We start from the raw sequence: 26,054 nt of genomic DNA, 5'->3' as shown, positions 1-26,054 counted from the left end.
AAGGACCAAAGAGGTTGAGCAGCTTGCCTGTGATCATGCAGCCAATGAGCAGCAGGTCTGGGGTTGGAATCCAGCTTTACTGTTTAGGAAACCCTTTCACTGACGCATTTGAGAATACTGACTGCTCTTGGTTTCCTGTGTCCACGACCATTTATGGAGACCTACCATCAATGAGAGGTACTTCTCTAAGGACTGCAAGTGTGAAGGTGTGTAAGACATGGTCTGTGTCCTCAGAGGACACTGAAACATGAAGCTAAGTCTTTCCAGTAGTGTGTGATTATGGCATTAACAGAACCTAGCCCTGTCCATTTTAGGCATGTGCTCTACCGTTGAACAGGGGCAAGTCCTTAAGAAGTTTAAGCAGGGAAGGACAGCAGTTTCCCCTCATCCAAGGGAAGTATGTTCTGAGGACCTCAGTAGAACCTTGAAATTAGTACTGGTTCTCTGTATAGACTGCTGCATGCCAGAACATTATTATTATTATTATTAATTATTATTTTAAAGACTCATTTAGTTGTGTGAGTTTCTGCCTGCATGTATGTGTGTACACCACATCTGTGCCTGGTGTCTACAGAGTCAGAGAAGGAAATCAGATCTCCTGGAACAGGAGTTCTGGACAGTTGTGAGCCACCTTGTGGGTGCTGGGAATAAAACCCTGGTCCGCAGCAAGAACAAATACTCTTAACTGCTAAGCCATCTCTCCAGCTCCTGCCCTTCTATTATTTTTGTTTGTTTGTTTAATTTTGTTTTTTGTTGTTGTTGTTGTTGTTTTAAACGGCAGAGTTTGTAGACCAGGCTAGCCTCGAACTGACAGAGATCAATGTGCTTCTGCCTCCTGAGTGCTGGGGTCAAAGTCATGTGCCACCGCCGCCAGCTTGCCATTTTATTCTTAATGTAGATTTTGTCATAGCACCTTCAGTTTAGAATTTTTTTTTCTTATTAAATTGAGAACTTTCACATTTCACTTAGGAGGAAGCACTTGGCTTTTCTTGGGCATATCTGGATTCTCTCAGCATCACTATTTTGCTTTTGGGCAGCTACTTAGATCTGCCTATCTCTGCCTCCTGTGTTGGGATCAAAGGTGTGAGCTATTTTTAAACTTATTCTTTGAGGATTTCATGCCATTTGTTGTGATCATATCCACTTCTCCCCCAACTGCTCCCACCCCCACCCCCACTTTCCTACTTGCTCAACTTTGAGCCCTTAAAAAACAAAACAAAATAAATAAAAAGCTACCTGTTAAGTCCAGCTTGTGTTCCCCAAATATTCTCGATGTGTGGCCTTCTACTGGGCATGGATGACTTCTCAGGAGTTATACTATTAGAAAATTGACCTTTTCTCTCCCAGCGCTAATAATTGCCAATAGTTCTTGGCTAGGGGTGAAACTTAGTGCTCAACTCTCCTTTCCATGTACATGGAGTAGGTCTCTTTGGAGACTGAGGTGTCGGTGAGGTGAGTTTACCTTGTGGCTTTTCTTATTCTCTCAGGTTTTCACCCCTATATCTGGCTTTGGGTTTGTATTTAATAAGACTGTTTAGGGGGCTGGAGAGATGGCTCAGAGGTTAAGAGCACTGACTGTTCTTCCAGAGGTCCTGAGTGCAATTCCCAGCAACCACATGGTGGCTCACAACCATCTGTAACGAGATCTGGTGCCCTCTTCTGGCCTGCAGTCATACATGCTATATACATAATAAATAAATAAATCTTTAATAAGACCGTTTAACAATTCATCTATAGCAGAAAAGCATTAGGTTTCTCCTCTAGGGCCTATGACCTGTCTAGCTACAGGTTCTTGGACCAACAATGGTGGTTTCATCTTGTGGAATTTTCCGCTTAATCTTTCTTGGCTTGCAGTGACCAGAGGTCACTTAAAAGTGGAAAGTGAAACCACAGATAAGAACAGCTTTAGTCAGATGTCCCTGTGCAATGAGTAGATTGGAAAAGGACTATATATATATATATATATATATATATATATATATATATATATATATATATATATATATATAATCTCAGTAAAGTAGGCTCCAGACAAGAGAAATGCTTTACTATCAAAGTAAGCGAAAGATACAAAACAGAGGGTAAGCAAGAATTCCCTTAGACATGCGCCCCTGCACCCGGAGACTTTAGCATCATCAGCTTCACTTGAAGGCTGTGTTCAAAACAGATCACTGGGCCCCAACTTCAGAATTTCAGAATCCACAGATTTAGAGTGGGGCCTAAAAATTTGATTTTCTAAGTTTCTGGAGAAGACTAGTGCTTTGATACCTTAGAGCCTCTGCCTTACAGGATGGGGGGCGGGGCTGGGTATAGGATACAGAGCATGGGATTAGCCTTAAGGATGGGATTAGCCATAAGCAGGATACCTCTTTCATTGTGATATGGAGGAAGGATTTCATGGATATAGCTAAAGTGGGTATTTATAGGTTTGCTAAAAGGAATTCTTAAGTCATTTCTTGGTTCTTCTGAAGTGTGGTAGATTGGAAGCAGAAACATGTAGGGTGGGGTCTGGGAAGATGAGGGGTCTGGGAAGAGTGGCAAGGGTCTAAAGTAGTCTTTGTGACAGCTAGAAGATGGCAAACTAGGTGAGGAGATAGGAAGCCTTGCAGGTGGTCTTGTGGATGGAGAGCATGTACTTGCAGTAGTGTGCTGGTCTTTCCAGTTGTGTGAGTCTTCACAGTAGCTCCAGCAGCCCTGCCAGGGAAAGGCTGGCAGTTTGACTCATCCAAGCTAGGAAATTTGCTAGGTGGTTTGTGCAGAAGGAAATTGGGGCATGGAAATTAAGGTTTTCAAGGGAGTGGATGACAGAGAATAAAAAAGATAAGAAGGGAGGCAAAGGTAGGGCGGGCTCACTGATAGAATGCAGAAGCCTGTCACTTAGGTTCCCACGGTCAAAGCAGACACCGAGGGAGCAGTGATTATGGGAAAGGCAGGAGGCCATCTGCAGTGTCGGGTATTGGAATTTAGGATTTGGTGGTGTAGACGTTCTGGTAGTGACAGGACCTGAGGTGCAGCTGTGGAAGACACTGCTGAAGCATGATGGAGAGAGAGGTTTATTGGAGACGAGGAGCTTAAAGAACTCAGGGAGCCTCACAGAGCATTGTCTGTTGCAAGATATTTGACCACACTGTGAACCCCGAGAGTGCATTATCTACTGGAAAAACCTGCTTCTAGCTGTGGTGTGCCTCAGTCCTAGCACACACCTTTAATCTAAGAGCTTTCTGCTTGAATAGTGTAAACAGAATTAAATAAAGTCAGCCATAGGTCAAGAGGTGGAGCAAGCAAGCAGTTGACAGGAAGTGAACAAAAGATTATTAAGAAAAAAACCCTCGGGAGGGAGTGCTGGAGAGATGGGTCAGTGGTTAAGAGCACTGGCTGCTCTTCCAGAGGATCTGGGTTCAATTCCCAGCACCCACATGGCAGCTCACAACTGTCTGTAACTCTACTTCCAGGGGATCTAATACCGTCACACCAATGCACATAAAATGAAGTTAAATAAATTTTAAAAAGAAAGAAAGAAAAAAAAACATAGAGAGTAAGAGGGAGTCAGGAGGATGGATAGAGGGATTCACAGGAAGGAGACTTTTTTTTTTCAGAGCTGAGGACCAAACCCAGGGCCTTGCGCTTGTTAGGCAAGCGTTCTACCACTGAGCTAAATCCCCAACCCCGGAAGGAGACTTTTTTGAGACAGTAGAAAAGAGGAGAGGCTTCTGGGAAAACAGCAGAAGAGGATGGTCAGCTGGGTGCTTTCTCTGCCTCTGAGCTAGCAGGGTTTCACTCCAGCATCTGGCTCCCCAGTCTTTATTGATTAAGATTTTGTTAAAAACAACAGTTGTCCTTGTGGGAACTGAGATGGTCGTTAACATGATGGTGTTAACAGCAACAGCTAGTGTTCACCACACTTCCTGTGTGCCAGGTGCCATTCTGAGCCCTTGACATACTGTTGTTCTCAATCCACATAACACGTCTGTGCAGCACTGTTACTATCCCTGTTAGAGAAGAAACTCAAGGGGAAAAATAAGACCAGCCACCCAGCTAGCTAGTTTATGACCTGGGCAGTGTGAGCCCGCCCGGAGTCTGTTCTTGGGACCCTCTTACTCCTCAGGCAGGAGCTGGGATGAGGAGAGGACCTGAAAGCCAGATGTCAACACTATGTAGAAAGTAGGAGTGAGCCGGGCGGTGGTGGCGCACGCCTTTAATCCCAGCACTCGGGAGGCAGAGCCAGGCGGATCTCTGTGAGTTCGAGGCCAGCCTGGGCTACCAAGTGAGTCCCAGGAAAGGCACAAAGCTACACAGAGAAACCCTGTCTCGAAAAACCAAAAAAAAAAAAAAAAAAAAAAAAAAAAAAAGAAAGTAGGAGTGATGAGTACGCTGAGTGACAGCTGTGAGAGGGACTGAAGTGAGTCCAGCAAGTTGGCAGAAGATGTGCTTGCAGAAAGGCCGAAGTGGTGGTTCACAAAGGACGTGGAGAGGGCAGGCAGCACAGGCCAACTATGACCAATGACACTGGCAATGGATCAGTAAAACTGGAGATACAGTAGACTTCTACCAGGCAGTCTTTTGAGGGGTACTGAAAACACAGCTCAGGCTTTATTGAATTCAGTTGCATGCTGGGAGGAAGACCCTGGGCTTGTATTGGCTAGAGACTTCTTTTGCTTGTTCCCCTGTGGTGGGCAGTGGCTACAAACTGCTGTTACTGAACAGAATTTCACAGCTCTATGGTCTGATGGAGTGGGTGGACATGGAGGAGAACTTCTGCAAATGAACTGGGGAGGAGGGATGGGTCTTTGCTGCAGGAAGCGCTGCAGAAACATTGCAGAGTTTGAGATCACGTGAAGACTGCAAGCATTGCTAGAAAATGGGGCAGTCTTCAGAGCCGTACAACTCTGTTAGACCTCTGTGCTATGTTTAGGAGCTTAGTGCTTTACCCTCAAGGCCATGGAAAGCTCTGGAAAGTGTTAAGGTTACCTGTGCATTCCAGGTACTTAACTGGCAGGCATTTCCTTGAGGAGATGCTTGAGAGTTCAAGTTTCTGTTTAAGCAGTAGGGAAAAGTAGAAGAATATATTTGCCCTATGGCTCGTATCCTAGTCAGTGATGACTGGCCGGTGCTAGTGGTTTCTAGTTTATTCTGTTTTCATAGAGGTAGGGCAAGTAGCTGTGTGTCCAAAGTTGGGAGAAATTGGGATGCATTGTTCTGGGTTTTCCTGAAATGCCTGCAGTACTGACTGTAAAGGCATTGGCTTGTCAGAATGAATTGTTCATCTTTTTGGATACACGTACATTATGATGCCCACGAGCAGGGACTGTGGACACTTTGAAGTGGGTTGGAGTACATTTATTCCTTTGTCTCCACTTGAAGAATTAGTCTGGTTCCACTTGAGCACTGTACTCTTCTGTGTCAAGAGCCTCTGAACTGTGGCAGAAGGGCAGGAGTCTGGTTAAGTGGGTCTGGAACGGGCACTGTAGGTGTGGTTCAGCCCCTGGCAATTGGCTGCCGCCGGTCCTGCTTTGTGAAGGAGGCCAGGAAGGAAGGTTCACATGGACGACAGTTTGACGTTAAGAAGACTCAGGTGTTCTCCACCGTGATTATTCCCCATTCCAGTCACTGATAGAAGCAGTTGCTTTTACAGCCTTTCATCTGCAGCTGTCTGCTGCTTGCTTTTCCTGAGAACTCCGGGCTGACTCCTTGTAGGGCCTGAGCTGGCCTCTTATCGGAAGAGAAGATAAGGCACGGGTGTGGGCAGCCAGGAGAACACCTTACATAAGCACGGACAGCTTCTCCAGCAGCTTTTCTTTTGTTTTGTCATGCCCCGCCCCAACTCTCCATGGCTTTCTGCTTGCTTGCTTGCTTTTGGTTTGTATTTAAAAATTTCCTCTAAATCCTTTAGGCTGTGAAATTATTGCCAAGAGTTCATTTATTCTTCTGGTTCTTACTCTGACAAGTTTGGAATCCCTCGGGGCCTAGATTTTTTTCAAATTCTAACTCTTAGTTCCCTAACAGACAAGCTAACAAACTTTGCCATTTTTTTCTCTTCTGGCTCTAGGTCCCCTTCCAGGCCTCTGCTTTGGATAGTCTGTGTGGGTCTCTGCACCCCTGTCCCCATTGTAATCCTACACAAGTGTCTCTCACATCTCGAGAAAGACTGGGTAGCCTTTTCCTTGCTCTGTATGTAATAGCAGAAATCCCTGCAGGCCCAGCTTCCCTTCTCAGAGCATTAGTGTCTGGACCACAGCACCTCTCGTATTTCCCTATCGTAACTGCCCAGTTTCCCATCTACTGTCCTGAGCACCTCCTTTAATATTCTGCTTTACTGTGTGCAACCAGTGAAACTGTGTTAGCCGCCTCCATTGTCTTAGTTCATTCGGACTGTTGTAACAGCATGCCACAGACAGTGACTTGTGTACCACAGACGTTTCTTTCTCACAGTTCTAGAGGCTGCAGAAGTTCAAGATAAAGGCTTTGGAAGGTCAGATTTTTGATGAGGAGCCTGTTCCTCATAGGCACTTGCTTCTTCTCACATGATGGGGGAGGTAAACAAACTCTATGAAGCCTTGAGGGGTTAAGATTTCAACATACAATTTGGGGTATGCAGACATTTATTCCATAGAACTTCTGAGTATAATTTGTTCAGAATTAGTTTTTTTAATTATTTCTATTTTGTATGTACTGGTATTTTGCTTGCATGTGTGTGATGCCTATGTGGGTGTACTAGATGCATGTATGCAGTGCCTGAGAAGGCCAGAAGAGGGCGCTGGATCCTCTGGCACTGGAGGTACAGACAGTTCTTAGCTGTCATAAGGGTGCTGGGATTTGAACCCTGGTCCTCTGTAACAGCAGCGTGTACTCTTAACCGGTGAGCTATCTCTCCAGCCCCTCAGAATTGGGTTCTTTTTAAAAGACTTCTGCCATCCTACCTCCTATCATGCACCTCCCCCCATTCAGTATTTCATAGTTTTTGAAGTAAAATACTTTGTTTCAAGTTTCCTTCTCTTATTTCTTTAAAAATAAACACACAAATAAATGATAAGCTGTTTCTTTAAAAATAAAATTCTATCTAACTTTAACAAGCTCCGTTTTCTACTTCTGGGGCTCTCATCTTGAGCGATGATTCCTACAGAAAGAGCTTGGTGCACCATGATAGGAGGCTATTTATTTTGTATTAATTCATTGTCTCTCTCAGGATAGTGTCGTGTTGTGTAACCCTGTCCTAGAATTCACTATGAGCTGAGCTGACTTTGACTTTCCTTTGACCCTCCTGCCTCTGCCTCCCAAGTACTGGTATTACAGGTAAAAGTTCACCTTGCCCAATGGCATTTTCGGACATACATTAATATACCTTTTTCTTTTCTCACCATGTAGCCCTGTCTTGGCTGGAACTTGCTATGTGACCAGGCTGGCCTCAAACTCACCCAGACCTTCCTGTCTCTGCCTCCTGAGTGCTGGAACAGAGGGGCAACCAGACGTGCTTTGTTCTTATTGGACTCCTCCCTCATTACCTCACACTGGTCCCTCCACACCTTCAACTCGTCCCCTCTTGCTTACCTGATACATAGAGCCCCCATTTTTCCTTCTTCCCTTCCTCCTTTTCTTGTTTTCCCAGCATTCATTCGGGAGGCCGAGGCAGGAGAATCTCTCTGAGTTCCAGGATAGCCATGTGAGACCCTCTTTCAAACAAGTAAACAAACAAACAGCTCCTTTTCTGGATGTTTATGTAAATAAAATAATGTGATATGTAGTCTTTAGTGTTTGACTTCTTTCTCTTACCATATTTTTTAAATTTTTTTTTTAAACTTCCATTAACTCTTTTTTTGTTGTTTTTTTTTTTTTTTTGGTTTTCCGAGACAGGGTTTCTCTGTGTAGCTTTGCGCCTTTCCTGGAACTCACTTGGTAGCCCAGGCTGGCCTTGAACTCACAGAGATCCGCCTGGCTCTGCCTCCCGAGTGCTGGGATTAAAGGCGTGCGCCACCACGGCGCCACCACGTGCCCGGCCTCCATATTTTTTGATTTTTAAAAGATGTATTTTATGTGTACGAGTGTTTTGATGCGTGTGTGAGACTTCTTTATTTTTTCTCTGCCTGTCTGCCTCCTTTCTCCTCCTTCTGCTCCGTTTGTGAAACAGAGTCTCTGTGTAGCTCAGCCTGGCCTTGAGCTCACATGGGTCTCTCTGCCTCAGCTTCCTGAGTGAGCTGCAAAGCCTAACAGAGTTCTAATTCTTTGTGGTATAGTTGTTGGGATTGTTGTGAAGGATGTAACATACATCTTTACATTAAATGGCTGTCCTGGAACTCACTTTGTAAACCAGGCTGGCCTTGAACTCAAGAGATCCATTCACCTCTGCTTCCCAAGTGCTGGGACAAAAGGCCTGTGCCACCATGCCCGGCCATCAGTATGCACTCTTACACGTAAGAGTGATGTCTTCTAGTTTGCATTTTGTTTCTAGAATCTTAAGTTCTGTATTCCTGGTTACATATGTGTTCTTATTTCTCTGATTGCTTAGATGGTATTCTCTTTGGCACCCACTTAAAGCGTTTCACTAGCTAGTCACGAGTTGTTTTATGCTTGGGGCTTGTTGCACATCTCGCTTCTATGTTGGATGTGGGCTTGCTGCTCTCTTCAGATTGGAAAGTAGTTGACCACGTTTCTTCAGATGTGTGTTGCCTCCTTTCCTGGCCTGCCTTTCCTTTGAAAATTCTATTACAAATGCATAGCAACTTGGGTTTGTTTTCGGTTTACTAATGCTCTGGTCACTTCTTTCTAGTCTTTTTTCCTTCTTTTTGTTTCACTTGAAACCTTCTACTAAAACTCTTCAATTTTTTATATGTTTTCCAAATCTGCCATGAAATCACCATAGTGAACAGCCAGGCATGGTGGCATAGACCCATAATCTCGGTTCTTGGGAAGTGGAGACAAGAGGATAAAATGTTCAAGGTTATCCTTAGCTATATCAGAGTTCAGGGCCATCCTGGGCTACAAGAGAACTTTTCTCAGAAACAAACAAAAACCACCAAGTGTATTTTGCATCTTAGACACTGTAGTAGTCATTTCCAGAAGCTCTAGACTCTATGAGTAGTTTACTGAATACAGGAGTAGTTCCCCTTGTCTGTCAGAAATAGCAAACCCTGGATAAACTATATTATCTTATTATATGAACATACTTGTGAGGAAGTTGAATTCATAAATTAGGCACAGCCAGGGACTGTATCAGCCAGTTTTCTATTACCGTATTGAAATACCTGAGCTAACCAAAGTATGAAGAGTAAAGGTTTGTTGTGGCTCATGGATTCAGCAGTTAGAGTCTGTGGTTGGTTGACTTGTTGCTTGTGGGTCTATGGAGCACAGTCTATCATGGTGGGAGTATGTGGCAGAGGAGAGGCCTGGGATCCAATTGCTTCTCCCCATTGACTTCCTCTGGCTAGGCCTTACTTCCTACTTCTTAAAGTTTCTGTTGGCAGACCAAACCTTTAACACTTGGATCTTTGGAGGACATGTCAAACCCAAACTATGGCAGAGACTAATGTCAATAACTGATAAAGTAATAGAACAATGACTGTATTTAGTAAAATATGGGTTACTTGAACATATGCACTGTGTTACAATGACAGATGAACTGATAACCAAGGTAGCTATGATTAATAGGCAGGTAGCAAATACAGTGTAGATACACTGCAAAGGGGTAATTCAGGTTCCAGGAAGGATAGACTAGGATGGCATGGGATTTTATCATGCTATGACGAATAATGTGCAGTTTAGAACTTATGCATTGTTTAGTTCTGGAATTTTCCATTTAATATTTTCAGAATGCATTGACGTTTAGTAACTGAAACCACAGCAAGCAAAATTATGGCTTAGGAGGAACTACTATATATTTACCTTCTACAGCTTCTTGAATATGTGTATTGAAATAAAATGCTTATTTCATTTTGTGATGCTTAATCACACCTATGGCCTGTGCACAGGAGGCAAGTGCCGTATTCCTAACCCTTTGGTTCTTTTGAGACAAGGTCTTTTATATAGCTAGGTGGTTACATAGCCCAAGCAGTTCTTAATCTCATGATCCTCCTGTGTCAGCCTTCTGAGTACTGAGATTAAAGGTGTACATCACCATATTTCATTTTTTTCTCTTTCTTTCTTTTTTTTTTCCATTAAAGGCTCAGTGCTAGGGTCAGAATCCAGGGCCTCTCTCATGCAGGATTAAGTCTCTACCACTGAGCTATACCACCAGCCTGGATCAATTTTTTAAATAATTAATTTAAATATTATTATTATTATTATTATTATTGATGTGTGTGTGGTCTGCATGTGTGTGATGTGGAACCGAGGGCATGTATGACGTGGTGGTCAGAGGACATCATGGAGCTGGTTCTGGGAATTGAACTCGGCTCATCAGGCTTGCACAACTGGCACTTTATTTACTTTATATCTGCCCAGGATCAGGTTTAATTGAAAGAGGTTTTCCCTGTCAGGACTTAGTTCCTGCTTATAGCTCCATGTCTGGCTATTAATTAGGCACTTGCTTTTATAAGTTTTACTTAGGAGGCTGCTGGTGACTTTGTGTCACTGTGGGTGTTCTTGAGCTTGGCTCTGGAGTGTAGTGAAACTGTTTGAAAAACAATTTGATCTTTTGTTAGTGTTATTTTTGGTTTTTTGAGACAGAGTCTCATTTGGTAACTCTTGCTGTCCTGAAATTTACTATGTAGACAAGGGTGGCCTCGATCTCATAGAGATGCTTGCCTCTGCTTCCTGAGTGCTGAGATTAAAGGTATGCACCACCATGCCTAGCCCTTTATTATTAGTTCTCTAATTAGTGCCCTATGAATTAGAAAATTTCCAATCCAGTTTTGTGGAGCAGGTGCTGTTCCCAGCCTTGTGAAGTTCAGTACTGCTCTTACAACCATTTCTAGATCCTTCCTTGGCCTGGGGTGGTTTCTTCACACCCAGGAGAGTTCTGCCCTGTGCATCCCTCTCCTCTAGACTCCAGCTGCATCTCTTCAGCTCAGACAAAGGGTCTCCTTATGTAGTTTGGGCTGCTGTCAAACTTATGGTCCTCCTGCCTCTATTTCCCAAATGCTGTGACTACAGGTAGGTGTAGCCAGAAGTTTTCCTGGTCCCACCCGGCTCGCAGCCACTCAGACCCAAATAAACACATAGACGCTTATATTAATTTAAACTGTTTGGTCTAATGGCTCAGGCTTCTTGCTAGCTAGATCTTACACTTAAATTAACCCATAATTCTTATTTATATTTAGCCATGTGGTTTGGTACCTTTTCCCAGTTCTGCCTTAACATCTTGTTTCTCATGGCGGTGGTGGCTGGCAGCATCTCCTGACTCAGCCTTCTACTTCCCAGAATTCTCCTCTCTGCTTATCCCACCTACATTATACTTCCTGCCTGGCTACTGGCCAATCAGCATTTTATTTATCAATCAGAGCAACACATTTCACATCATACAGAAAGACATCCCCAGGGTCGGAGAGATGGCCCAGAGGTTAAGAGCACTGACTACTCTTCCAGAGGTCCTGAGTTCAATTCCCAGCACCCACATGGTGGCTCACAACCATCTGCAATGAGATCTGGCGCCCTCTTCTGTGTACATAATAAATAAATAAATCTTTTTTTTTTTTTTAAGACATCTCCAGCAGGTACTTGCCACCAAATCTGGCTTTATACATGCTTTTTTTTTTTTTTTTTTTTTTTTTGGTTTTTCGAGACAGGGTTTCTCTGTGTAGCTTTGCGCCTTTCCTGGGACTCACTTGGTAGTCCAGGCTGGCCTCGAACTCACAGAGATCCACCTGGCTCTGCCTCCCGAGTGCTGGGATTAAAGGCGTGTGCCACCACCGCCCGGCTATACATGCTTTTTAAAACATTTTGATGACTTGGCATGGTGGCATGGTGTCACATTCCTTTAATCCCAGCATTTGGGAGTCAGAGACAAGCAGGTCTCTGTGAGTTCAGTGCCATAGGCTCAAAAATAATTTGTTTTTGTTTTTGTTTTCTGTTTTCTGTTTTGGCATTCATAGTAGCAAAACTACTCATTCTTGGAGACTCACTCCAAGCTTCATGTCTCATGGTTCTGTTTTCAGGCCACTCAGTATCACCAAATATGCCCATGACCATGTCTTCCTGAGTCTTCAGTTACTGTCCCAGTCTACTTCCATGCTTTCCACACAAATAGGAAGTGGAATTGATAACAGCTTATTCTCCTTGAATGACTTTTATTTAACCCCTGGTCCTGTGGAATTTTCTACTGAAGTCACTCCTGCTGGGGTCATTGGTAAATTCCCAGCTGCCCATCAGGTGTGTTCCCATCAGCCTGCATTTGATAGGCCACTTGGCCTTGTCTCACATGGCTGGCTGTACTCTGTGTCTTGTTAGTGTGCGCCTTCCTGCTTCACGGTCCTTCTCTCTGACAACAGTGTCTGAGTACTGGGCTCATCTCAAGCACTGGAATTCCCACTTGTGCCTTGGACGTCTGCGTCCTTTACTCATGTGCTCTTTTATTGTAGTTTGCCTTTTCTGTGGCTTCAGCTGCGATGTGGGAACATGAATCCCAGTCTGAGTCTTCATTGACATTTCCTAGAGGTTTTGTCGATTCGATATGTCTGTAACGTGACTTGCCCATTATTTCCCCATACTCTGTCTTAGTTTGACATTACTGTACAGTCAGCCTTTCGTGCAGCCTAGAAACACTGGTGTTATCTCCGACTCATTTTCCCCAACTCCCAGGTCTATTTTGGCTCTACACATATTAGCTCTTTAATATTTTGAAATTTATCCCACGAGAGGAATTTCCAGTGATGATGGCAGACTGAAGTGGCCTCCTGGACCTTCACAGATAATAATGATAAAAATTTTTTTTAAAGACAAAGGACATAAAGGAACTGGAAAAAACCCAGAAGAATATAGAAGCTAGAGGAAAGTTTAATTTTGAAAGATGAAGACTAGAGGTGATAAAATGTTCATTTGCACTTTAAAAAAGTGTTGCCTGTGGGCATCCAACAGGCTCCCTACTAGAGGAAAGTGCCGAGAGGAAGCTTGACTGTCTCCTGGTGGCCAGGACCAGGGTGTGCAGTAATGCTATGTGTACATTTAGCAGCAGGACCTTTCTTTTCTTTTCTTTTTTTTTTTGGTTTTTTGAGACAGGGTTTCTCTGTGTAGCTTTGGTGCCTGTCCTGGATCTCACTCTGTAGCCCAGGCTGGCCTCGAACTCACAGAGATCCGCCTGCCTCTGCCTCCCGAGTGCTGGGATTAAAGGCGTGCGCCACTGCCACCGGGCGCAGGAGGAGGACCTTTTAAGGAAAACAAGCAACCAAGAAGATGAACCCCATATCCTGACTGAGCTACAACCCCTGCCTGCACCCCTGTACTGTAGCGCGTGGGGAGACTGCAGGAGGCTGGTGAGGAAGCACACAGGGATGAGGAAGGCTCGGTTGGATGTGTGAAGACAGTCTGTGCCAGGCTGAGCTTAAGGTTTTTGCCTCGTACACCAAGTACATCTCCTAACCATGAGGAAGCAGGTGGTCAAAGTCTCAGTCTTAGGGTTTGAGATGTCAGAAAACGGAGTCTGTGACTGAAAAGTTAGAGAGGATTGCTCTCTAAGCAAAGAAAACAGTGATGGATCTCAACAAGACATCTGTATCACCACCCTCAAGACTCAGGGAACGTCTCAGAAGAGGGGGCAGAGGTCAGGGAGAGTGCTGCCAAGCAGTCTTCTGGACAGTATGACAGTTGCTCTCACGAACTCACTGCGGCTGTGGTTCCTGAGACTTGACGAAGATTGGCCCTGTCACGTTTCTATCATGTATGGAGGAGGGGTTCCTGAGGCCTCCCCCCTCCTTGAGGAACTGCGTGCGGTTAGTTAGTGGCTGCTGGAGGAGGGGTATCATTTCTTTTCCTTATCCATTGATAAGCTGCCCATTCTCCAGCAAATAACTGCTGAGCCATGGTCATGCAATCAAGCATAATTAAACTCAGTGGGGGAAGACATGAGAGAAAGAGGGCACTGCTGGGAAGAGGGAGGGGATGGGAGAGGATAATGGGAGGTGACAACATTCCTTATATGCATGTGTAAAACTGTCAAAGAATAATTTTTTAAAAAGGAAATCAGGCTGGGCGGTGGTGGCGCACGCCTTTAATCCCAGCACTCGGGAGGCAGAGCCAGGCGGATCTCTGTGAGTTCGAGGCCAGCCTGGGCTACCAAGTGAGTTCCAGGAGAGGCGCAAAGCTACACAGAGAAACCCTGTCTCGAAAAACCAAAAAAAAAAAAAAAAAAAAAAAAGGAAATCAGAGTGAGACCAGGCCTCAAACCGGAGTGACTATGATCAGATAAAAGGCTGTCAACAGAAACCGACTCCATGTTGACTCAGATGATGGGATCAGCAGGCCAAAATGCCCAGGTAGCTGCTGTTTGTGTAGTCAGAAACTCAAAGGAAAACTGCCCATTTGAAGTGCAAGAAAAAGAAATTCAGACCAGAAACAGAAGCAAATTACTTTTGTCACAAGTGTAATTGTGCACAAAAAAATTGTGGCCGGGCAGTGGTGGCGCACGCCTTTAATCCCAGCACTCGGGAGGCAGAGCCAGGCGGATCTCTGTGAGTTCGAGGACAGCCTGGACTACCAAGTGAGTTCTAGGAGAGGCGCAAAACTACACAGAGAAACCCTGTCTCGAAAAACTGAAAAAAAAAAATTGTACAGACTCTACATCAGAGATAGCAAAGCTGTAGGATATAAGGTCAATGTACAAAGATCAATTGATATATTAACAATGAAGATAGAAACTGAAGTTTTTAAAATGCGTAATAACGTTGAAAGCCATGAATTCATTAGGAATAACAGACAGAATAATACTGAGAACTGTAAACATTGCTGAGAGAAACTTAAGAAGCAAATACACAGAGAGAAGTCACTTTAATGGGTTGTCTAGTGTTTCCTCCAGGACCCCTATCCTCCCTCCTCATCTTTCTGGATCCTCAGCATCCTACCTTATTTGGGAGCAGGGCATTTGCAAATGAAATTTAAGGAGCTCAAGAAGAGATATTTTTGGATTGACCTTAGAATCCAGTGACTAGTGGCATTACAAAAGAAAAAAATAAGCCGGGCGATGGTGGCGCATGCCCTTAATGCCAGCACTCGGGAGGCAGAGCCAGGTGGATCTCTGTGAGTTTGAGGCCAGCTTAGTCTACAGAGCCAGTTCCAGGAAAGGCTCCAAAGCTACACAGACAAACCATCTTTTTTTTTTTTTTTTTGGTTTTTCGAGACAGGGTTTCTCTGTGTAGCTTTGCGCCTTTCCTGGAACTCACTTGGTAGTCCAGGCTGGCCTCGAACTCACAGAGATCCGCCTGGCTCTGCCTCCCGAGTGCTGGGATTAAAAGCGTGCGCCACCACCGCCTGGCGACAAACCATCTTAAAACAAAAAAAAACAAACAAACAAACAAAAAAAAGAAACAAAGAAATAGAGATTGAGATTCTCAGAAAAGGAAGATCATGTGAAGATTGAGGCAGAGATTAGGGTTGGGTTGCTATAAACCAAGGGATGTTGTCTTAATTGTTGTCCTATTGCTGTGAAGAGACATCATGACCAAGAAAACTCTTATAAAAGAAAGCATTTAACTGGGGACAGTTTCAGTGGGTTAGTCCATGATCATCATGGTGGGAAGCAGATAGGCAGGGTGCTGGACCAGTAGCTGAGATCCTTACATCCTGATCCACAGGCAGCAGGCAGAGAGAGGCACTGGGCCTGATGTGGACTTTTGAAACCTCAAAGTCCACCCCCAGTGACTCACCTCCTCCAACAAGGCCACACCCACTCCAACAAGGCCACACCTCCTAATCCTTCCCAAACTGTTCCACTAATTGGGAACCAAGCATTCAAACATGTGAGCCTATGGGGGCCTTTCTCATTCAGTCCACCACAGATGTTAAAAGTCTCTGGGCGCTAGACAAGACAAAGAAAGGTTGTCTAGAGCTCTGCTGCAGAAGTGGTCCTGACATCTTGCCTTTAGACTTATGTCTCTGGAACCAAAACAAAGTTCTGTTGTTTTAACTGCTAAATTTATGGTAACTTTTCATGACTGTTCTAAGAAACCAATATAGCTGTCTTATGTTTCAGTACTGATGAGCAAAAAATGATTTTGGAAAAGACAAAGTTAGATGACCTAAACTAACTAGAAAATTTATTATAACTAGAAATTCAGTAACCCAATTGTTCGGATCTCTAGTAAATATATAGCAGATATTCAACATTAATCATTAGGAAATCACAAGGGAAAACCACAGTATGCTGCCCCCACCTTCAAAAAGGAATCTAAAAGTCATCCATAGCAAATGTTGGTAAGGTCACAGGATACCTGGAATGCCCATGTCAGTGGGGATGCTACCCAATTTGCTCGAAAACTATTGACAGTTTGTTCTTTTATTTATTTTGATATGGGGTCTCACTGTGTAGCCCTAGCTGGCCTGGAACTTGGTATGTAGCCACGACTGGCCTTGAACTTGCAGTGATCCTCCTGCCTCTGCATCTGTCTCTGCCTCTGCCTCCCAAGTGCTGGGATTAAAGGCGTGTGCCACCACACACAGCTAAGCCGACATTTTTATAAAAGGGTGAGCTGAGCTCAATGGTAGAACAGTAGATTAGCCGGTGTGCAGCCTTGGGTTTGAAAACAGAGGGGGCAGGGAGAGAGGAGGAGGAGGAGGAGGAGGGGGGCAAGACAATTCTTTGAGGTAGGATGGCACTCACCTGGGAAGCTGAGGCAGGAGGATTATGTTGGAAGCCAGCCTGGGTTACATAGTGAGACCCTATTACTGTGTCATTCTATTCATGTCACAGTCTAGAAAATGGAAAATGACTTTTAGTGACAGTGAGTTGAGGGTGCTGCTTGGGGAATGTAGGTGGGAGGGAAACGGATTACAAAGGAACGTGGGGGTCTTTGGAAGTGAAAGGTACACTCATTTGAATTGACGATTTCATAGGTGTTCACATCTGTTCAAATCTGACCAAGTATAAGCATCAAATATCTTTTGTGTCAATTATACCTTAAGAAAGCCTTAAAATGTGCAAAGCTCTGAACAGACCTCACCAAAGGAAAACAAGGACTAGTCAGTAGACACATGAAAATACATCCAACTTCATTTAGTGAAGTGCACAGTAAGGGTCCCTGTCACAACTGTTAGAATAACAGAGTAAAGAACAGGAACACCAAGTGTGGAGCTGTGGCCTGGAGCCATTGTGCTCTGCTGTGGGAATGTAACTAGCACCGCAGCAGCTCAGCTAACAGTTCAGAAAGTTAAACTTGCCAGGGGTGGTGGCGCACACCTTTAATCCCAGCCTTTGGGATCCCAGCCTTTGGGAGACAGAGGTAGGTGGATCTCTGTGAGTTCAAGGCCAGTCTGGTCTACAGAGTGAGATCCAGGACAGCCAGAGCTACACAGAGAAACCCTGTCTCAAAAAACCAAAAAAAAAAAACAAAAACCCAAAAAAACAACAAAACTTATTTGTAAAAATATATGTATCCAAACATTTGTAGCAGCTTCATTTATAAAACCTGGGGATTGAAAACAACTTAAATCTATACCAGTGAATGAATGGAAAATAAATTTTGATGTATGTCTGTAATGGAATACTGTTCGGTAAAATAAAAAAGTACTACCAATACATTCAGTACCATGGGTGAATCTCAAAACCATGTTGTGTGAACACAGCTAGAAATAAAAATAGAATACATCCGGTTCCTTTTATATAAAGTATAAGAAAATCCAAACTGGTCTTTCTGTGACAAAACAAATCACTGGAGGCAGGGACTTAGTGAAAAGGACATCAGTGAACCCTGGGGGCCAATAGAGATGTTCTGTCTCTAGGTTGTTGTTATGTGGGTGTGTTCATTTGTCAGAAATTGACCTCATGTTCTGATGTGTGAGTTTATGTCAATTATGTTTCCAGTAGGTTGATTTGTAAGACTCCCTCCCTCCACCCTGGCTTGGCTACTCTCCATTCCTCGGTGGTTGCATGTGTGGTGGTCCTGTTGTCACTGCTTCTGCGACCCCCAGAGTGCAATGTGACCTACAGACAGACACCTGATTGTGTCCTTCTCTGTATGTGGTCCTGTAATCGTTCACCAGTGTGGCTCCTTAAAGTGGCCACCAGTGCCTTCCGTCTGCCCGTCCCTGTCTTCCAGCTCATGTCCGTAGCTTCCTTCCTCTCGCTGTGCTTATGGCTTTAGTCCCCATTACCCTATGCTAATTTCATGTCTGTGCCTGTGTTCCTTCTCTACCCTGGGCCTTTTGTGTGGTAAACAGCTGTTCACTTTTTTTTTTTTTTTTTTTTTTTGGTTTTTCGAGACAGGGTTTCTCTGTGTAGCTTTGCGCCTTTCCTGGAACTCGCTTTGGAGACCAGGCTGGCCTCGAACTCACAGAGATCCGCCTGGCTCTGCCTCCCGAGTGCTGGGATTAAAGGCGTGCGCCACCACCGCCCGGCTAGCTGTTCACTTTTTAAAACTCAGCTTAGGAATCCTCTTACCCAGAGGGCTGCAAGGGAGAAAAGATGACGTGCTCTAGTTATTCCTCTGGTTCATCATGACTCATTTAGGAATATTTACTGTTTGACCTTATGCTTTTAGTTTGCTTCCCTTGTTAGCTGAGCATAATATTTGGTAATTTTTTTAAGTTTAAAAACTTTTACATGTGTATGGATGTTTTGCCTGCGCCTATGTTTGTACACTATGTGTGTGCCTGGTCCTCACAGGGCCAGAAGAGAGTTGTTGATCCTCGGAACTGAAATCACCACATATGATTGTGAGCCACCACGTGGCTGCTGGGAATTGAGCCCACCCAGGTCCTTGGAGGAGCAGCCAGTGCTCTTGACTGCTCGGTCCTTGCTTCAGCTCCCTCGTTATTTTGTTTTTTTAAAAAAAAAAAAAACTTTGAGACAGGCTTTTACTCCATAGCCCAAGCTAGCTCAGATTCTTGGCAATGTTTTTGCCTCAGCTTCCTGAGTGCTAGAATTTTAGGTGAGAGTCACCATGCCCAGCTGATGAAACTTTTTGTATGGGAAAAAACCCTAGAAGATTCATATTACTTTTTGTCTGTAATTTGTGGTTCTGGGGATCAAACCCAGGGCTTGTACGTGTCTGGCAGGCATTCTACCAATGAGTCTTTGTCTCCAAATTTTAACACTATTTGACTTTGGGTGGTAAGATAAATTTCTTCAATGTTTTTTATACAGCATTCCATGAGCCCAGCCCTAAAAGTCTGTAATTTTACTCACTGTAGTTAATCTCTCATGTTTCTTCAGGTCCACAAAGCCACCACAGTTCCCAGCCCCTTCACCACTGACCACACTACACAGACTCCTGATTGGCTGAAGAATGTGTCCGTCCATCCCGAACCATCAGAGCATTCCAGTCCTACGTCCAGTACTCAGCAAGCAAAAAGCACTGAGCACAGTTCACCTGAGTCCCCTCTCCCAGTGGCCCCCTCCTACAGCTATGCTACCCCTACGCCCCAGGCCTCTTCCCAGAGCACCTCAGCACCACAACCAGGTGAGGCTCACTGCTCCTGGCCTTGGAGATGAGAGGAGAGAGTAGAGTGTTTGATTAAAGTCTTCCCATTTAGAGAGTACAGAGGAGGCACACCTGACTGCTGGACAGCACCCTGTCTGTGCCCCTGATCCCTACCTCAGCAGCTGCCAAACCTGGGGCACTTAATGGAGCTCATTTTCTCAGAGCCAGATTCTACGATGACCTAAAGGCACAAGACTTTCTGGGTATGGTGGTGCACACCTGTTTTTTGGGGGGTGGAGGCAGGAGAATCATGAATTCAAAATCATCCTTGGCTGTGAGTTTGATACAAGCCTGAGCTACATGAAACCATCTAAAACAAACAAGCAAAAACCTAAATAAATAAATAAGTAATGGGGATGATATGACGGGTGATGTTCAAAGAAGAAACATGTGCAGGGAGACAGTGTTGATGCACCCATCCGCTTCCCAGCAGCCTGGCTGTATGTCAGGCATTTGCCACCTGATTCTCAGAACATTTTTATTTCCAAACCAACCACGGGAAGGGGCTTAGACCTAGGCCTTCACCTTACCAAGTCTGCCTGATGGTGCAGGGTTGAGAGACCAGGTGGAGATAGTTCATCAGTAGCTAATGGGTAAACCCAAAAAGTCAGGGGTGAAGCAAAACCAGTGAACACTTTTTTTTTTTTTTTGCCAATTTTGGTTTCCTAGGGTCTCCTTTGCTGGTAATGGAACATGCCATTGTTCCAGCCCTGAAGCCGCATGTGATTTCTGTGTTCAGGTGAACACCTGCCTGGCTTCTATTGAAACTGAAGGCTTTGGCTTCCGATGTATTGACTAGCCAGTTCTGGTCAGTTAAACTGAGTATAATGGCTTTTTTTTTTTTTTACCTCCCTGAAAGTCATACCAGAGAGCTCTTATTCCATCTCCTGGGACAGCTGTAGGCTGCAGCTTCCATAAAGGATGGATTCATCTCTAAGTACAATGTTCCCAAGCAGAGGCAGATAAACCTCAAGTTTCTTATTTGTTCAGGAATCCCTTTTCACCCCCAGCCTTGGAATCTAAGTTGACTAGTCTGTTGTTTGCTGGAAGGTCTCCTAGAATTGAGGCCTCGTATCAAGTAAGCAATTATTGCCAGAGGACTAAGACTGAATCAGTGGTTTTCAGTGGGTCTAAGCCATCTGCTCTCTCCAGCCCCCAACAATTATTTGGTACAAAATATCAATAATGCCAAAGTTGAGAAACACAGACACATAGGAGCTAGGTAGCAAATAGTGTAAGAGCAATGCATAGCTATGTGCTGATTTGGGAGTTCCAGAAATGCAAGAGTGACTCAAGAAGTGGATCAGAAATTCAGTGGTCTGGAAAGAGCTCTTGGAGAGCAGACCGTTTAAACTAGGAACAAAATGTAGAATACAGAAAAGGTAAACATCCCACTTGAACCAACAGCTGCAGCAGTCTCCATGTGCTTCACAGAGGCTCCATGGCTTCTGTGATGCTAAGAGGGAAGACTAACTAGAGGCAGGGCTGGGTGGGAAAGGTGAGTCCATGTGGTTGTATGCCAGGTTAGGGTTCGTGTGGGAGGCAGGAGTCTCAAGTAGGAGAGTGACACTGGGGTGTTTTAGAAAGATTGGCGTACATGTCATAGCAAGACCAGATGGACTGGAGTAAGGTGGACCACAAGTGGGAGAGGAAGTAAGAATCTTGGAATAATCTTAACTGTGAACAATGAGTCAGTAGTTGCAGAAACTGGAACAGGTGGGCCTTCTGACTGACCTTATCCTTTGTTATTTATGTGTCTTATTAAAATGGTATTCGCCTGATAAAAGCGGTCGTTGAGACAGAGTTTCAACGTTGAACTCTTGGGGAAGTGGTATATGAAAGAGACGTGGAGACAGACATTGGTTGCAGCACAGTGGAGAAGGAATGAGAGCACTGAGCTCCTCTGATGTCGCAGTGAGCGCTTTAGGGAGGAGGGGAGGCAGTCAGCAGGAGTGAGTGCCACCAGCCTGACAGGTGGATTTGTGCTCTTCTTAGATTTGCTAAGAAGCAGCTCACTGATGACTTTGAGAGACCCTTTGTGATGGAAAAGTGGATGCAGAATCAAACTTGAGGGGATTAGAGAGTAGAAAGTAATGGATGAAGACGGTGGCTGAGGGTGACTTGGGGAAGGGGTCTGATCACAAAGGAGGGGGACAGCAGTCCGGGTGTGCTTCTGATCACAGTACTGTCACTTGGTTCCAGTTGTAAAGGAGCTGGTGGTGTCTGCTGGGAAGAGTGTCCAGATCACCCTGCCTAAGAATGAAGTTCAGTTAAACGCCTACGTTCTTCCAGAACCAGAAGAAGGTAAGCTAGCCCTTTGGGAACATTTCAGTTTGCATTGCTGTCTCTAAGCCTCAGTGCATTGGCTTCTGTAGCAGCCTTGTGGAGACAGGAGGCAGCATGTGGGCCTACAGATCCGCAGGCAGCACAGAAGGCAGTGTTGTGCACAGCTGGAGATCAGAGACTGTTTTCTTAGCAGTGCTAGGCTTCACATATGCTACATAAGTGCTTTGCCATAGAGCTGCCCCTCCAGCCTGATCCTGGAGGCTTTGATGTCAAGCCTGTGTTCAAATCCTAATTCACTCAATCATTAGCTCAATTATTTTAAGCAAATTACTCCTGAGTTTTTCTCAGTAAAGATGGGAACAGTAATCCCTGTTTTACAACATCACCTGAAAGAGCAACATGTGACAGTATATAAGTGACCTCTTCAGTGCCTCGCTGATGTTCTTTAGTGTGTCTTTTATATAAGATTGTGTCCATGTAAAAGGGAACAGCCAGGCTGGGTATAATTCACTGGTAGAACACTTGGGAGAGGGAGGAAGGGGAAGGAACCAAGACTCAGATTAACCTGTTTACTTTGGCTAAACAACTAGTAAGTAACAGGTGTGGGACTTGAAAGTATTCAAGACTACTGCTAATATAGATTTGTTACTTGAGAAAGTCACGGCTGGAAGGTGGTTCAGTGTGTAAAGGCTCTTGCCACCAAGCCTGATGACCTGAGTTACACACACACACACACACACACACACACACACACACACACACACACACACACACACGGTGGGGAGGTAAATTTAACAAAAAGATTTTAAAATAAAAAGTACAAGCTTCAACATGACAAATAAAATGTATAAGTTATATAAGAGAGTTGGTGGCCACTAGGTGTGATGGTGCATGCCTTTAATCTCAGCACTCAGAAGGCAGAAGCAGGCAAATCTCTGAGTTCAAGTCCAGCCTGGTCTACAGAGCGAGATCCAGGACAGCTAGAGCTACACAGAGAAACTCTGTCTCAAGAAACTAAAAGAAAAAGAAAAAAAAAAAGAAAAGAAATATATAATAAATGATAGAGTATTTATTAAAAAGAGTTGGTGATAAATTCACTGTTTAAAACTTTGTAGTATGAAGTTTTAAACTTCATCCATTTCATCTTTTAAGCGTATGTTAGTATACCAGATTTGACTGGTAAACAGCCACAGTCTCTTAGGACCACCTATGACAGGGTGAAAACATGAAAGGGTTTGGTGTGTGTCACTTGTGTTGAAAGGCTAACTGAGTCAAATGCTCTTCCCCCTCAGGACGAGCCCTTCTGTTTTATGTTTGTGTTTCTGATTCACTTATTCTTTGTTGTTGGGTCTGGAGAGACTGCTCAGTGCTTAAGAGTATGTTCTGCTCATCCAGAGGACCCAAGTTCAGTCCCCAGCACCCACATTGGGTGGATCATAACCACATGTAACTCCAGCTCCATTGGATCTGATGCCTCTGGCCTGTAGGGCACTTGTACTCAGGTGCACATACTCCCACACAGACACATACTGCACATAATTTAAAAATAATTAAAAGAAAATCTTTTTAAAATGTATTCTTTGTTGTTTTTGAGACTACACAGTCTCACTGTGTAGTCCTAGTTGGCCTTGAACTCATTGAGAATCACCTTCCTCTGCTTCCCAAGTACTGTGATCAAAGGTGTGCACTTGGTTGAATTCAATATTCTTTTTTTTTTTTTTTTTTTTTTGGTTTTTCGAGACAGGGTTTCTCTGTGTAGCTTTGCGCCTTTCCTGGAACTCACTTGGTAGTCCAGGCTGGCCTCGAACTCACAGAGATCCGCCTGGCTCTGCCTCCCGAGTGCTGGGATTAAAGGCGTGCGCCACCACCGCCTGGCGAATTCAATATTCTTAATGTGGGAGTCTAATACCAAGTGATATATTCATGCAAAATATACTTTCCCAGAGCTAGAATCCTGATCTACTCTGTATTTCTGCTCTTGAAGTAACATTTCCTTATCAGTTCATTCCACTTTTTTTTTATTGAAAAATTTTTTTTCGTGCAATATATTTTGATCATGTTTTTCCTCTCTTCCAGTTCCTCCCAGATCTCCCTCTTATTTTATATATTTATATTCTTATTTTCCTCTCTCTTTCAAGAACAAAACCAGACCAAAAAAAAAAAAAAAACCAGAAACAAACAAGATTCAAAAACAAATTTGAGGCCAACCTCATCTACAGAGCTAGTTCCAGGACAGCCAAGACTACACAGGGAAACCCTGTTCAAAAAACAGGGCTGGAGAGATGGCTCAGAGGTTAAGAGCACTCGCTGCTCTTCCAGAGGTCCTGAGTTCAATTCCCAGCACCCACATGGTGGCTCACAATCCTCTATAATGAGATCAGATTCCTTCTTATGGTGTGCATGAAGACAGAGCACTCACTCATATACGTAGAATACATGAATAAATAAATACATCTTAAAAAAGAGAAAAGGAAAGAAGAAACAACAATAAAACAAAAATAAAAAATAAACACATAAAAGACCAATTAGACAAAAAAAATGCCTGAAACAAAGTTCATAAAAATACCCTTGAGTTTGTTTTGGCCAACTTACTCCTGGGTATAGGGCTTGCTGTAAGTGTGGTTGATAAACCTAGGGGACTCCATTGGACAAAACTCGATGTCCCTTAGTCAGGGGTATCAATTGCGATAGCTTCTTGGTTAGGAGTGGGACCCCATGTCCACTTCCCTCTTTCAGTGTCGGGACCCCATCCGGCTTGAACCTGTGCAGATTTTGTCCACATTGGCACAATCTCTGTGAGTTTGTATGTGCATCAATCCTGTTTCAGCTGTAGCAATGTTTCTTTTATGAATTTGAGTGCCTTTACTATGTTTGGTATATAAATGTTTAGAATTGCAATATCCTTTTGGTGGATTTTTCCTTTAATGATTATGTTGTATCCTTCCCTATCTCTTCTGTTTATGTTTTTTGTTTGTTTTTTATTTTGTTTTTGTTGTCATATATTAAAATGACTATACCTGCTAGCTTCTTAGGTCCATTTGCTTAGAATACCTTTTTCTATCCTTTTACCCTGCCATGATGGCAAGGTGTGTTTTCTTAGATGTAGCAGAAAGATGGATCCTGTTTTCTGATCCAGTCTGTTAGTCTATGTCTTATTATTGGGGAATCAAGACCATTAATATTAAGAGTTCTCAGTAACCAGTGTGTTGCTAGAGTTTTCCTGCCTGGCCCACAGTCAGGACAAATCTCTCTTACCCGCCAGTCCCAAGCCGCTCAAACCCGATCAAATAAACACAGAGACTTATATTGGTTTCAAACTGTATGACCGTGGCAGGCTTCTTGCTAACTGTTCTTACAGCTTAAATTAATCCATTTCTATTAATCTGTACCTTGCCACGTGGCTTGTGGCTTACCGGTACTTTACATCTTCCTTATCCTGATGGCGGCTGGCAGTGTCTCCCTGACTCAGCCTTCCACTTCCCAGCTCTATTCTCCTCCTTGTCCCACCTATACTTCCTGCCTGGCCACTGCCAATCAGTGATTTATTCATTGACCAATCAGCAACACATTTGACATATAGACCATCCCACATCACTTCCCCTTTTCTTTTCTTAAAAAGGAAGGTTTTAACCTTTACACATCTCCAAAGTCAGCTTGGTATATTTGGGAATTTGGGCGTAGCTTCTCTTACTACTTCCTGCTGGAGGGGGGCGCTGTATCTTCTGGGGAAACAAAGAAAATTTTAGGATCATGGAGTAGTCCGTGAGGCTGTATCATCTGAGCCAGTTGCCTTGAAACGGTTCTGGATGTTGGATCATCTGAGCCATGGTGGCATCAGAGACCTTTCAGGTGGTCTTGGCTGGTCAAACCTGATGTGTCTTAATCTGGAACAAATCCATAGCCTCTGGCTTTCTGTGGAAACAAAAGCAGAGTCTCCTTTCCAAAGCAACATATCCTTATATCCAAATTTTGAAGTCAAGGTACCTTTAAAATATACATTTTGGCATAACTCAACAGCTTTTACAATCAAATGTTTTTTTGCAGTTAAAAATCCCAAAGACAACACAATCCAGATTCTCTGTGTAATATTCATCTTTATGTGGCTTATTTTTTATATTAATTTTACTGTCTCTTTAAAGACTTTATTTTTTAAAACTATGTATTTGTTTCTATAACTGTATATATCACCTTTTTTGTCTCTTTCAAGCCTATGTA

The 26,054-nt window shown here is 43.8% G+C and overlaps 1 protein-coding gene across 3 annotated transcripts in view; it reads left to right on the top strand.

Annotated features, from left to right (window-relative positions):
- The window catches only part of Kiaa0319l (KIAA0319 like), a 106,658-nt gene that overhangs the window by 38,833 nt on the left and 41,771 nt on the right, over window positions 1-26,054 (top strand). For all 3 annotated transcript variants that reach the window (XM_052715880.1, XM_052715882.1, XM_052715881.1), the window contains exons 4-5: window positions 19,286-19,532; window positions 21,756-21,857. In XM_052715880.1, coding sequence (XP_052571840.1) covers window positions 19,286-19,532; window positions 21,756-21,857 — 349 coding nt within the window. The remainder of the gene's footprint in view (window positions 1-19,285; window positions 19,533-21,755; window positions 21,858-26,054) is intronic.

This window comes from Peromyscus californicus, unplaced genomic scaffold, assembly GCF_007827085.1.
Source record: "Peromyscus californicus insignis strain IS unplaced genomic scaffold, ASM782708v3 Scaffold_5__1_contigs__length_169319896, whole genome shotgun sequence".
Lineage (NCBI taxonomy): Eukaryota > Metazoa > Chordata > Mammalia > Rodentia > Cricetidae > Peromyscus > Peromyscus californicus.
This window is presented reverse-complemented; position numbering and strand designations above follow the sequence as displayed.